Raw genomic sequence first — 14,558 nt, 5'->3', positions numbered from 1 at the left:
GGATTAATCACTGTTTTCATTGGAAAGAAACAAACCTTCTCCCCAACACATCAAAGACTACTTAATTTCTAAATTTCAAGTCAGTACTAAAAAAAATAAAAATAAATGCTCACTCTGTGCAAGATCCTTTATGCAACTGCAGGTAGGAATTAATGCTTTCTGTCTCTCAAGATGATGATGGACTCTGATTTTCAGCCTAAATGACCCAGATTTACAGAGAGTTACACTGTCCATGTCCATACTGACCATTAATGATTTCCTTCCTAACAGCTCCTGGAAACAGCAAGCAACTTCATCAAATTTAAGAGTAACTAAAATCTAAAGATCTTTGAATTCCCACACATTCCATGAAAATAAGCAGAGGGATGAATAATGAGCCTCCTGGAACAAGGGTGGCAGGACACAGCTGTTGTGTCATGACTTGGTAGGAGGCCAGGGCAGGTACCTCAGCCAGCTGAGCCATGCCAATTCCAGCTGTGGATATGCCTCAGCCCTGGTGGAGGTGTCAAAGGATGTGGGGAAGGAACAAGAGCACAAGGCTTGGGTTGGGAAGTTCATAAAGTCTTTTTTTCTCCTTTCCTCACAGGCACCAGAAAAAGCAGAGACTGGAGAAGCATTCCCTGCACAGCAAACCTTCACTGCAAACAGGAAAACCACACTGGAAAATGAGCGCTGGGTTCAAGAAAGTCTGGAAAATGCATCTCCCTGTGAGCAAGATGCCCCCAATTCAATGGTGAGGAGCAGAAATGCAGCACCAAGAAAATTCTCTGGACAGGAGAAAGTCCCCCCTTCTGTGCAGGTGACAAAACACAGCCCTGCCCCATAAACAACGGCTGATGGGCAGAATCCAGCAGGCTTAAGGGCAACATAAAATGCTTTAATCTTGGAATTCTGGCTTTCAAAGGGCATTACGTGGATTCTGAAACCAAGAGTGATGTACTTACACTGCAATCCAACTGGCAGTCTTGTAAACATGAACTGCTATCTACACAGCTTAAAGTATTACAGTTTGTTAACCATAAATCAAATATAAAACATAGCACCATCGTTTCAATTTAAGTGACTTCTTTTATGTTAATAAGTCTGAATGTTTCAAGCGAGTTTCCCCCCATATTTATTCTGAAATTCCACAGTGCTTCTTTCATAATGAATCTAAATACTGCATGAGCTGAACTTCACATTTATAAATATTTAAAAAAAAAGATGAAGCTTTCCAATATAACATCTTACTTTCATTACTCGGTCTTTTTGATAAGTTGAAACCAAACAGATCATGGATTACAAAAGAAATCAAGTACAGCTTACTTATGTAGATGATATTATGAAAATATTCATAAGAGAAAACAGACTTGGAATTAATATTGGACTATAAAAAGAAACTGAGGAGTATTTATATGTTTTAAGAACAGTTTAATGGAGCTCTGTTGCCAAAACAGCTCCAGTAAGTTGCAGCCAGTCCAAACATCTAATAATGGCACAGCTTCCAAAGTCATATATGATAAACACAAATAATGAAAGATGAACATATAACTCACCACAAAACAGATGCAGAGAGAGATTTGATAAAATGATAGTAATCCTGGCTGTGTTACAGAAGTGGAACACCGACAACTGTTCTGTATTAGCCCCACCTTCCTCAAGTTTCTTTGCTGCCATTACCTAGAACTCTGTCTTCACCATCACTGCTGGTGATCTAGGAGAAAGCTCTTCTCATGCTGCACATCTGCCAGTTTGTGTGACAGTATGGGAAGGAAAGGTACTCACACAGCAGGCCAGAAAATGTCAATTTTAGTGTCAGGATAATGCCAGCAAAGTCCTGTATTACAGAAACAGCAACAATGGTGGGGAACAGCCTTAAAGGCACAATTACAAACATTACTCCAACATGATCCTTCCCTTTTACAATGGAATTTATCCACCAAACAACACAGTGGGGTTGATCAGAGTTTAACTTTCACTGCTCCATCATTGTGACTGATACACAGAACATTTGAGGGGAAAACACCACCTGCAGCCTTTTCATTCTGTCTGCCCTCAACTCACAGACTCTGAACAGGAAAAAACACCAAACCCCAGCATCTTGCAAACTCCTGGCAGGAAAGCAGATTTTTGCAAGGGCCTGAAGTGAGCAGCCTGCTGCAGCTCCTGCCATCTCCCCTGTTGTGTTTGGGCACCTGTTCCCAGCTGCTCTGGGGCACCACTGAACAAGGGGATGGTTTGAAGCTGCAGCGGGGTCCAGTTAGATTAGATATAAAACCAGTTTTTAAACAACGAGGGTAATGAAACACTGGAAAAGGTTGCCCAGAGAAGCTGTGGCTGCCCCATCCCTGGAAATATTCAAGGCCAGGTTGGGCCTCTCCAATCTGACCGAGTTGAAGATGTCCCAGTTCATTGCAGGAGGGTTGAACTGGGTGTCCATAGAGATCCCTCCCAACCCAAACTGTTCCATGATTCCATGATCACGTCTCATAGACATCATTATTACTGAGCTAGCTGCTGAGCAGGCTGGAAACAAAGCAGGGAGATGTTCCCAGCTTGGAGCTCAGCTTCCCCCTTGGACCAGAGCTGCACATTCCACCTGCTCAGAAAGGCAACACTGCACGAGCTCATCCTTCCCCTCATCAAACCAGAAATCCACTCAGCTGAGCTGTGCTGCCTGAAAAGACACGACACAGGTCACTGACCCTTCTGCAGGCACACAGGAGCTGCCTCCCAACAACTTTGGAAAATCAAAGCAGTAGCCTGAGGGGGGGAAAAACTGGCTTTCTTCTTTGCCTGCTCTGCCCACAGCAAGGTGCATCCAGACGCAGCCTGAAGGAATCTGAGCTATAGAAAAGTGATGGAATAAATAGGAAAAAACAACAGAGGGCAGGAGAGCAAAAACATCAAAGGAAACTGCAGCAAGCAGCTGGAAGGAGAGATTAAATCCCTTGTTAAAAATCCATGTTTCTACAGGGCTTGCTAAAACATACATGAGGGGGAATTTCTGGTATTATACACACCTGTCTATCACCTTTCTGAGCCCCCAGGGCAGTGTTTTGCCTTAAGGCTCTTAAGTCAGTGTACTGTATTAGTTGGGTATTGTTATTTACAAGTGCTCTGTGTGCACCTCCTGCTTTACAGACACCTGAAGTGACAGCTCAGGCTTTAAACAAGATGCAGGACCTAAGGAGAGGCAGTGGCAGTAAACAAACAGAAACGGTATTAAAAACATGCATCAAAACACTGAAAGAAAAGACACAGAGAATGTTCCTGCAAATTATTAGTTACTGTTTTTACATCCAAGAACTCTAAGATCTAAGGTGTAATAGCAGATGACTTGGGATGAAAACAAATAAATTAGGGAGTTTTACCAACAGTCAACGTACTCTTCGATAAACTGGTAAAGTCCTATCCAAGTTTTAAGGAAAATGATAACGTTTCCTGTTTTAGTAGCATAATAAATTGCTCAGAATCTCCAATACTTTCTGCATCACACCCAGAGCTTTGGGTTTGAACCAAAAGGTGTTTATCTGAGCTGTGCAATTCTGATAGAAACAAGTAAGACTCTACAGAATTACCCAACAACACAGGGAGAATGAGTCAACTCAATTACTTTTCCCTAGGAAAATGTGAAGGCTTATTGCTGTCTGAACTTTTCCTGTTCAAACAGACCATGTGATTTATTTTTTTTTATACAACTCAATGGCTAAAACCAGAAATCACTGTTCCATATACTTGTAGACAAGTCCTAATCAACCTTTAATTTTCTTACCAAAGCACTCCTGAGTTTATTTGATGTCTTGGCTTAACACAGGTCACTCAGCCATTTACATTCATGAAGTATTTTAGCTTCTAATCCACTCCATTTTTCAACATCTTTTTGAAGAAGCACTAGAATCAGTGTTTTAACACAGTCTTACAAATGATGCATTTTAAGGTCATGTCACTTCCTTCTTTTAAATGATACTACTCTGCTTCTTCAGCTGAAGTGCACTCACCCTCTCACCTGCTCAGGTTCAAACTCTTCTCAAGCATCACCCAACCTATTTTTCTGAAGCTGTTGCCCTCAACTCTCTTTTATTCACCAATCCATAACTGTGCTCTACAAGCCTTTACAGAGTGTGTCATTTTAGATCGGCTTGTATTAAAATGCACATTGTTCAAATAAGCACTTATGGCCAGCCTGGGGCAGACTCTGCAATTCATTTTATACCTTTAAATAAATAACATTGAATGCCACCAAAAAAACAAACAAAACCCCACAAAAAAAAAAAAAAAAACCAAAACCAAAACTAACAGGACACATTATGTATTTTCTTATGGATTTTTAAATATGCATTAAATTAATTTCAAAGACCATCTGAAGCAGCCACTCTCATTATTGGTAAGAGCAGCTGGGACAGCTCAGAGTTAATTCAGCACTCCAGGCCACCAAGGAAGTGAATGGGAAGCAAACCCAGCACAGCACGAGTGCTCCAGGCAGGCAGCAAACAGTGCTGCACACTGAACTGTAATGCCAGCAGTAATGCCAGCTTGTAAAACCTGCTAAGAAGGAATTACAATAATTGGGGATTGTAGTCCTGAGCTACAATAATTAGGGATTGTAGTCCTGAGCTACTGCAACAAGTCCTCACAGCACAGTCAGGGTGCAGCCTGAGGAGCCCCAGCTGCCTCACCGTGGTCCAGGTGTGACCACGAGCAGCACCAAGGTTTTGGGGTTTGTCCTTGTACCTGCATGGCTCTTATCAAAGCAGAACACCAAAGGAAAGAATAGCTTTCAAATTAAAAATCTTCTAAACACGAGATTTTTTTTGTTTTGCAGGGAGTAGGGGCAGAGAATTATGTGGCTTCAGTGCATCCACAATGACATTATCATTAAAAAGCTGGCATCAAAAATATAATCATCTCACTACAAAACAGATCAAGTTAAGGGGTTTTGTGATGGGGTTGTGCACTACCTGATAAGTGAACACAACTGGCTACAGCAGAACATAAGCTAAAAACACATGCTAATGGCAAAGCTGCTTTCAAAGCGGCACCATGAAAGCAATTTGGCTTTTCTCTGCACCACACACTCTGAAAACCGGAGTTTTTATCCAACCTAAAACTCCTGGAGCCTCCACTAAACTAAGGCTGACATGGGCAGCAGTGAAAGTAAAGTCAAACCCAGGCAGAGCAGGGAACAGCTGCCCACGACCCTGTAACACACATGAAACACAACACCATGAGGGGCATTTTCCCTCACGCCTCAACTGGATGAAGTGCTTTAAACGTGCTGTACAAATCAGATTAATCCCACAGAGCCAAGAGGCAGGATTTTCATCCAGAATATATTACTGCTTATGCCTTTGTTCTTTGGAATCACGGCTGCTGGATCCAGGAGGTTAACAGCTGAAAATTAGCATATTCCTCTAACATTTGAGAATGTTTTAAAGCACCAATTCATTTTTATTATGTGTTAACACATTCCCTCTTCCCCCCATCACAAATCAAAAATTTAATAAACTAACATTAGCAGTGCACCACTTAAGAACCTCTCAGGGCAGTTTTGTTCCTGAATGCTCCCATCTGAACTCAGTATTTTCACAGTAGAGGTGCTGAGGTTACAAGAGCAACTCCATTCACTCCCCATTTCATAGGACAGCCCTGAGTTTCAAAGGTTACAATTAAACCCTTCCCAGGAACATGGAAATGCCATAAAAGTGAAATAGGACTTCATGAGTTTAGATGGGATATTGGGAATAAATTCCTCCCTGTGAGGGTGGCAGCCCTGGCACAGGGGCCCAGAGCAGCTGTGGCTGCCCCTGGATCCCTGGCAGTGCCCAAGGCCAGGCTGGACACTGGGGCTGGAGCACCTGGGACAGTGGGAGGTGTCCCTGCCATGGCAGGGGTGGAATAGGATGACCTTTAAGGTCCCTTCCAGCCCAAACCATTCTATTAATTCATGACTATCAACCCTACAAGCAACAAGAAAGCAAATACCAAAAGACTTTTAAAAGCCTGGCTTGTGTCTTTTCAAGTGTTTTGAGCTTTTCAAAACCCCAAAACACTTCAGAAAACAAAAATGCCAAGAAGAAACAGCTGCAAGAGTGGTACAATCAAGATCTTTTCTACATACTTTGAAACAGTTATCAAAGTTTTCCAGTTTTTGCTAAGTAGTAACCAAATCAAATTTCTTCAGTTTGCAGATAAATTATCCATTTCACAAATTATTTTAACATGCCATCGGGATGTATGTCAAAATTCTATTTACATTCATTGAAAGATTGTATTTGACTACAGAAGCTCAAGGATATTTATATGCTACAAAATATTTTCCCAAATCTAACAAAAGCCTGAGGTAAAACACCAATGCGATGGACTGAAACTACAATACTTAAACTTGAGTTCTTTACTCCCTTGTGCACTTTAGGATCTGATGTGACACAGGCAGTAAAAACCCTGTATCTCACAAATCTTTTTTTTTTCCTCCAAGTCCTGAACTCCTTCATGCCTTTGCAGCATCAGGCCTTAAACACTTCAGGGCAACATTACACTGTATTGATTAAACAAGGGATTCAGAAAACCCGGGGAAAAGAAAAGGGGGCCTGAACAATCACAGTCGATCTCATCACCTCCGTGGCATGCTGTGAATGTAATTAATCCTACAGTTATTTAGGAGAAATTCACATCCTACACATCAAGCAGTAACTCCCCGCTGGTTTCAGACTGGGTAATTACAGTGTAACAAGGACAAGGCTTCGATTGTAAGGAAGAGATGAAAAGGAGAACAGACCTATGAGGCCAACCCACCTTTCAGGGGCTGTCTCACCTCCAAACCAGGAGAAACAAATATGACACGCTCAGGAGTATCTGATTTTAATTTAGTTAGTTCCAATAAAGGCAGCGGCTTCTACAGAGACTGTATAAATGCCACCAGGAATCCTGGTTTTTACTTGAAATCAAGGAGTCCATGCTTGAACTGGCATGTTACACCTACAGTCACCAAAATTAGCAACATCACATTTGTCACAGGGTGCAGAGCACGTATTTGTGAAGGATAACAAATCAGGTTGCAGATCCAGTTCCACAGAACACAGCAAGGCAATTTAACAGCTCAGCTGTCTTAGCTCACAGCTCTCCTTCTCTGCACGTGTTGAAGCTACTACAAAATACAACACAAACAATGATCTTTAGAATTTTATGCTAAGTTAAAAAGCAGAAAAATAGTGATAATGAAAAATATACATGGAATCAAGCATTCTCCTGCACACCTCATACCCATAAAACAATAAAACTATGAGAAGCAAACAGCTGTACAACAGGCAGGCTGGATGGATGGGTGAGTAACCTGGTCTTGTGGAAGTGTCCCTTTCCATGGCAAAGGGTTGGAACTGAATGATTTGTGCAGTCCCTTCCAATCCAAACCATTCTGTGATTCTAGACTGAGAGTACTAAACCCTGGGAAAGAGTCAGGAACACTCACAGCTTCACCTCCAATTCAGCAACACAGAAAATACACATTTAAGAATATTAAAGTGGTACATGTTTAAAGCTAAATACGCATGCAAATACTAGGTTAAAATATTTTAAATTGCCAGGGGCTGGAACTGTTCCCTTAAGCAGAGATGCAGAACTGCCTGTGCTGGCCAAGGACTGGAGGAAGCTGTTCAGCCTCCCACCCATGTCACAGCCAGCAGGCACATATGTACAACAGCAGCCAAAAACCACCACGTGAATAGAGCCTGGCACAAAGGGGAACACAAAACACTGGAGAAAGACATCAGGCCACACAAAGGAACCTCAGCACAGCAAGAGACAGTGGGTAAACTATTCTGACTTCTCTAAAGGACACAGCTCCTGTGGGGTCACAGACACAGACTCCTGACAGAAGGGGAAAAAAAGCTCTCCTGCAGTAAATGCACACCTGGATTGCCCTGTCTCAGCTGCCCCCACTGCAGCCATCAACCCACCACTGGTTTCCCCAAAAATCTCTCTCCTTTCCCTTATCCCCTTCTGCTAAAGACAGGTGTGAAAAATGGAGAAAATCCCAGCCTTAGAACACAAGTTCAGCTCTCATTTCACCTCGGAGAGGCTGCCATATGTATCAGAGTGGCTTGTAAAAGCTCGGACCTGAAGAACAAAAGCATGCAAACCAGGCAAATTAAATTTAATTTTATTATGGAAATGAAAGCAATAACAGAAGTGACAGCAGGGTGGATGATAAGCTCACTTAGCAGGGGGATCAAATGAAGTGATGACATGTCATTATGACCTCAGGGGTTAAAGATGCAATTTTCCATCTGGCTGCATCTGGCTTTTCAACAGAAATGTTGACACCACCTGCTGAGATTTACCACAAGCTGCCTCCATAGGTCTTTGTCAAGCTTTTGTTGCCCAGGTTAACATTTACTTTTCCCTCTTTTCTGGTAAGTTTGGCTGAGCAACATGCTCCCTTTTCTTCAAAACCTAACAACACTTAAAAGGATTTACATTCCACTTTACACGATGGATGGAATTATTAATACTCACTTCACAAGCAGCTTAAGGGAAATACTAGGAACCTAGAAAGCAGGTGAAACTGTCTTTAAGACTGCAAGCAGAAAGACTAAATTTCAGCTACACTTGCTAATATCTTCCATTGTCTAACACATTTGGGAATCTACTTTTCTCTTAGTAACAGGCACCTGAATAAAGCAATTTTTCTGAAAGAAAAAAAAAAAATCCCAAACCTTTAGAATTCCAGACCTAGCTTGTACTTCCCATCCCCAACTATTAGCCACCTGTGTTTTATTCAGCATCTTCATCATTTCCAATTCCGGATACACTGAGCTTAAAATAAATCAGCTTTTGCCAGCCCAGTGACACATTCACTTATTCATCTAATTTACCCACAGCCAAACTATGATCTCAAACCAAATTTGTAATCAGCTATTGACACACTGCTGGCTACAAGGATTTTGTTTCCACATGGAATATTTAAAAGCTAGACCAGGGGTGTTTCTCTTCATCTGGTATGGGACTGCGTGCTCTCTCTCTCACTGGATATATCCATTATGGTTTTTGCCTGTGCCAAACTTTCTTCCTAAACCCAGAGGTGTGTGCCAGCACAGGTGAGCTGAAGAGCTTGTTTCCAGCTGGTTTTAAAGTGCCCAGATTCTTCACTAAAAAGAACCTAGAGCCTGTTCTAACTGTTTAAACAGAGGCCTCAGCCTCCACCAGGAGTCTGCTGCTGACAGGGAAAGGAGAAGAAAATGAAAACCCTTCATGGATTTTTGAGAGTATCCTCGGCCACAAAAAGACAGGAGGAAACAGAGACAAAGGAAGTTAATGAAGCCTGTATAGAGCAAATAACAGTTAAGAAACAAAACAGGGAAGTATCCAGACTGACTGCTGATGGAAATAACTACAACCCTGAGAGACCACCACAATAACACCTCTAAATACCTTCCCCTCTCAAAACTCTTCCACCACAGCAGCAATTATAGAATCACAGAATGGTTTGAGCAGGAAGGGACCTTAAAGCTCATCTCAACCCATCCCCTGCCATGGCAGAGACATCTTTCACTATCCGAGGTTGCTCCAAGCCCTGCCCAACCCAGCCTTGGACACTTCAGGGATCCAGGGGCAGCCACAGCTTCTCTGGGAGACTGTACCAGTGCTTCAGAGGGAATTACCAGAGGGATGTCACAACATTTTTTCCCCTGGAAAGGAAGATGCAGCACCTCCTCTGCAGGTGCCTCACCTTGGGGAGCTGGGACCCCTTGCCTTGAACAGACAAATCACCACCCTGTCAAGATATGTCCTGAATGACAAGTGAGCTTAGCTGTTCCCTTCAACACAAAGGAACAAAACCAAGTGTTCCCATTCCCTTTGCACTTGCTGAACTTCAAACACTGCTGAACTGCACAGCAATGACTGCAGCATATGCTTAAATGCTGTCCTGATTCAGGCCTAAAAATAGGACTGGGTTCTGCAGCTCCTCTCTCTCCCTCTTGCTCTCCTAATGACAGACAGCCATTGTGCCATGTCACTCTGACAATAAGATAGCTTAATTGCCCTCTTTCCAGCAGCTGTCAGTTCTGCTTAACTGGGACATAATGTGAGAGTCTGGGAGGAAATGTGTTAATCTATCAGTCACTTATAGCTATTGTGCATTTTCCTGGGCTGGATTTAAAGAAAACTGGGTTTTATGACTGACTTGCTAGACATTATATTCATTGATATGGGCAGCAGAGGTATTACTGCTTAATGACTCATTTCTTGGTGAAAGACCCATGAAATAACTTTCTCCTTTATTTACTGCACTTTTTCTACCCAACTTCAACCTGAATTTCCCCATACCTGGTGAATTTTCCACACACTTAAGGTGTGGTTGAAAAAGGCCACCTCAAATGTGACAGTGTAAAATGAACTGTTTCAGGAATTAATGAGGATTGATGAATAAAAATGTTTGGAAACACCTGTAATTGTCTTAAAGCAACTTATATATTGTTACCTATAGGAACAGAGTCAGTGAAAGCACACAGAGAGTAAGAATCAACATCTACAAACCATCATGAACAGCTATGAACTGAAAGTCTTTAATTCTCCAAGAAATACTGCTAAGGTAACACCTAAACATAACAGCCTGTGCAGGCTGCCTCAGTTCTGTGTCTCATTCTCCCTTCTGATCACAATTATTACCAAATTCCCTCTAGATCCCCTTTAGTGTCTTGTGCACTTCAGATATTTTATCCCCCACAGCCTCTTGGGAAATACAAAGGCTATTTTAGCCACTGGTTTAGGAGGCTGCATTGCTGTATTAACAAATAAAACAATGACATTTTTTGTGTGCACATTAGTCATGCCTGTTCCAACTCACACCTTTTGTGGGCTTTCAGAGAAGGCTGTGAAGATATAAAGAGGAAGGAAAAATAATACAAAAGCTGGACGAAAAAACAGAATAAATCTGACAAGAACAATATAAAGCTTAGTAAGATTTGAACATGCAGCTTGCTTTAATCATTTAATCCACTTCCCACTGTTTTCCTACTGATACTTTTGGTTTTAAGCCATTAAAACATGCTGGTATTCCAACCAAACTCTGGAAATAAGCCATGCTGACTCCATGAAAAGAACACAGGTGAGACACAGGAGTGCAGGGGTTTTGTCTGGAGATGGCAGAGTCCCTCTTTCCTCTGAAGCAATGGAAGCCAAAGCTTCCCACAGTGCCAGGGAGAGCTGCAGGAGCACAGAGCACATGGGGATTTGTGACACTTGTTCTGGTGTTAATAATCAATTGGTGCAACTGCTACAGCCCATAAATCAATGCTCCATGCAGCTGGGAATGCTTTGCATGTGCTGTCAGTTTTGAACTGGAAGCTCCTCCCAGCTTTTATCCTGAAGTTATATAAGTGCTACATAAACATTTCTCTTCATAAGTAAGATCACAACATGATGAGAATTCCCCAGAAGCTGTTTTTCCCCCCAAACCCCTATGAATATATAAATGAAAATTCACATTTTTATTTAAAATCCAATCCCTCCCTCCCTTCTCCAGTGGTGTCACTGTATTACAAAATGCACTGAATGTCTCTGCTTCTGTGTCAACAATTGCTGGACAGACAGTTACTAAATGAAAAAACTCATATTCTCACATATAGGAGACAGAATTTATTTTACTGCTATTTGTTCACAGATGATGTGTGCTAAAAAACATCTCCCACATCAGTAACCACCAAAGAACTTACTTGACTTTCTGGATCCAGATGCAATAGTCTGTAATGAAGAGATCATTGAGGATGTAGGCAGGGTCACTCTCCATAAAAATCTTGTGAATGTCCAGCAGACACTTCAAAACTGCAGCTTTCCCTGCAGGAAACAGGGTTTTGTCTTTGTGATTCACAAGAAACCACAGCAGATGATCTTTATCATCTCCCACCTGACGGTTTAATAACCACGGTATCTACAACCACCTTGGGAACTGGAGTGGATTCCCAGGCTGGGAACAGCAGCACTGTAACTCTGTCCTTCAGCATCCACATCCCTGGGGAAGGGGAGCCTCTGGATTCAGCAGGAATCTCTGCAAGACCAAAGCCTGCAGGCTCAGCCATGCGTGTAATTCTCCACAGCTGAAGCAGCCCCTTCCCCCAGCATCTCCACTGCTCCCAGCCCTGCTGGCCCAAACCTTGGCACAGGCAGGCAGGGAACTGTTTAAAAAGAAACAAACTAAGCTGAGAAGTAGCTCACAAATAACAAGTTATGCCCCATCATCTCTCTTAAGAGGAGCATTTTTCCCCTTTATGCCTACACAAACACCAGCGCTGGGAAATAATGAGTTTGGGAGCACACAGCTCACAGCAGGGCCAAGCACAGGAATTGTGTGAGGCACTGTAATGATTACCTAACAGCAGATGAGGGCCTGGAGTTAGGGAGAACTTTTCCTATTTCTGCTAGTCACAGAATAGTCTGGCAAAATGAAAGAAAAAAACTCACTTCAGGTTCAGGAAGGAACCATATGACACACAGTTAATAAATACAGTAGAAGATCAAAAATCTGTTCTCACTCCACAACCAGAAAACTTTCTGTTGTCAGTTTGACTTTTCCCTTCACATGCAGGATTCCAATTAGTTGGAATCTCCCCCCTCTTAGTTTTCTGATGACAGTTGCTAAAGGGTTAAGCGCTGGAACACTTAAAAAAAATTATTTTCACCATTTGATGGTGGGGGAAAAAAAAAAAAAACCCACATTCAAATGAAAACAGCCACCACTGCAAATGGAATCTAATAACCCTCTCCCAAGAGGCTGGCTCCTCCTAGGCTATGAAACCTGAACAGGGATGAAATTACATTTTACAGATTTAGAGGAGAGGAGAGGGGGGGAAAAAAGAAACAAAAAAGATCAGAACTCCCCCTGCCGTTCAAGCACAAAATTTTTTTTTGCTTATTTGTAAGCAATTCCATGCTGAAAAAATACAGTCAGAGAATGAAAGTTCAGGGTGAGGAAGATGGCAATAAATAGGAGGAACATGGAGAGCAAAAAGCCATGGCAAAGAGAACAGAAAAAACCCACTGGTTTTGGAAACCAAGTCAGTAAAGAAAACCTAAAACCCCAAATATAACTAATAACTTTGGAATTGTATCCCCATCAATGCCTGTCAAACATCACTATTTTGACTAAAAAGAAGCATGCTCTTTTACAAAGAAATGATGTGGGGAATTGAAATTTGGCTGATTTTTTTCAGGTTCCAGCTGTCAAGCTGTCAGCCCAAACCATTTCCAACATCCACTCCTGTACCTCATCTGCCAAGTAACAATGTACATCAGTGAATGTTACACTGATTCACAACTAAAAATGTTTTTCTTCATAAATTAAAAGTTTGGGATTGTAGTGGCTTAATGGGTCTCTAATGAGAGGCTGCAAATCTTGCCAGACTTGAAACAGGGAATCCTGCATCAGGAAAACCATCAGATGTCTGCTTTTAGAACATGGGCCCATGGGATTTAACAGCTTTTGCATAGTTACAGCTGGGCATTGCACTGATCAGTAAATAAACTACTTTTTATGTGCAGACACTACTTCCTGATTAATCAAAAACCCCCACTAGTTTTGTTCAAAAGTACAAATAAAAAAAGCTTCCAATATGTGCAATGGGAAAATCAGAGAACTTTGTCTCTGCACATCACTGGATCCTTCTGGAGTTCCTTGCTGAGAGAGCTGCCAGACAAGAGCCTGAAACCTGAATTTTACAGATTCAGAAATCCAGTCCTCCTTCCACAGACTATTTCAAAATGAGGATAAAATGTGACCCCAGCTCTGTGTTTGCCATTTGACATGAAAGTCTGATTTTACACCATCGTGACATTCTACCAGCTTTCATCCTGTGTATCTGGAAGGAAAATTTAAGTCACACTTCTCTATTTTACATTCTTTTTTCCCCACAGACTTCTGTGTGTTTTCCACATTTTCAAGGAGGAGCATTCATCTAAAGATAAACTGAACTTTGCTGTTATTCTCTCTTTTGAATGGAACAGTATTCTGAGACACAAGAACTCCACAAACGTTAAAATTGAAACATCCTGGTAATAACTTACCCAGTCAGGCAATATTGCACTGGATCACTGAATGTTCACTGCAACACCATTTTCTACTGTGACATTAAAAGAAAAGCAAGTTTCTTACCTCTCATGTACTATCCTCCTCAGAAAAAAAAAACAACAACCCATAGGCTGTCAGCACTGCATCACAGCAGTTTTTGTTGTCAAAATTTTCTTTTTCACACTTATGAACAGCAACATAAGGCAGTGCAGATAAGTGAGGAGGGACAGCATCCATCTTCCCCTTAAAACTTCACTCCCTGACTGTTCTAATGTCAATGGGATTTTCAATCAGCAACAGTTTTTGGCAGTAGTAAAGATTAATATTGCCATTTATGTGGGTTTTGAATCTTGCAACTCACGAACATTTAAAATAAACCCCTGAAGCACTGCTTCTCAGTGATCCTTCTGTCCAAAAATCAAATCTAATGCTTTTTTCAAAGAAGTAGCTCATGCTAAATGGAAAAGTTGCAGGTAACTTCAACAAGCCAAGGCATAAAGATGGTTGTGTACAACTT

The 14,558-nt window shown here is 41.7% G+C and overlaps 1 protein-coding gene across 2 annotated transcripts in view; it reads right to left on the bottom strand.

Annotated features, from left to right (window-relative positions):
- SHQ1 (SHQ1, H/ACA ribonucleoprotein assembly factor) overlaps nt 1–14,558 on the bottom strand; it is a 39,604-nt gene that overhangs the window by 9,085 nt on the left and 15,961 nt on the right. For both annotated transcript variants that reach the window (XM_066327174.1, XM_066327175.1), the window contains exon 11: nt 11,694–11,814. In XM_066327174.1, coding sequence (XP_066183271.1) covers nt 11,694–11,814 — 121 coding nt within the window. The remainder of the gene's footprint in view (nt 1–11,693; nt 11,815–14,558) is intronic.

This window comes from Sylvia atricapilla, chromosome 11, assembly GCF_009819655.1.
Source record: "Sylvia atricapilla isolate bSylAtr1 chromosome 11, bSylAtr1.pri, whole genome shotgun sequence".
NCBI classification, from domain to species: Eukaryota; Metazoa; Chordata; class Aves; order Passeriformes; family Sylviidae; genus Sylvia; species Sylvia atricapilla.
Note: the sequence above shows the minus strand (reverse complement) of the source record. Positions and strands in the feature narration are given on the sequence as shown.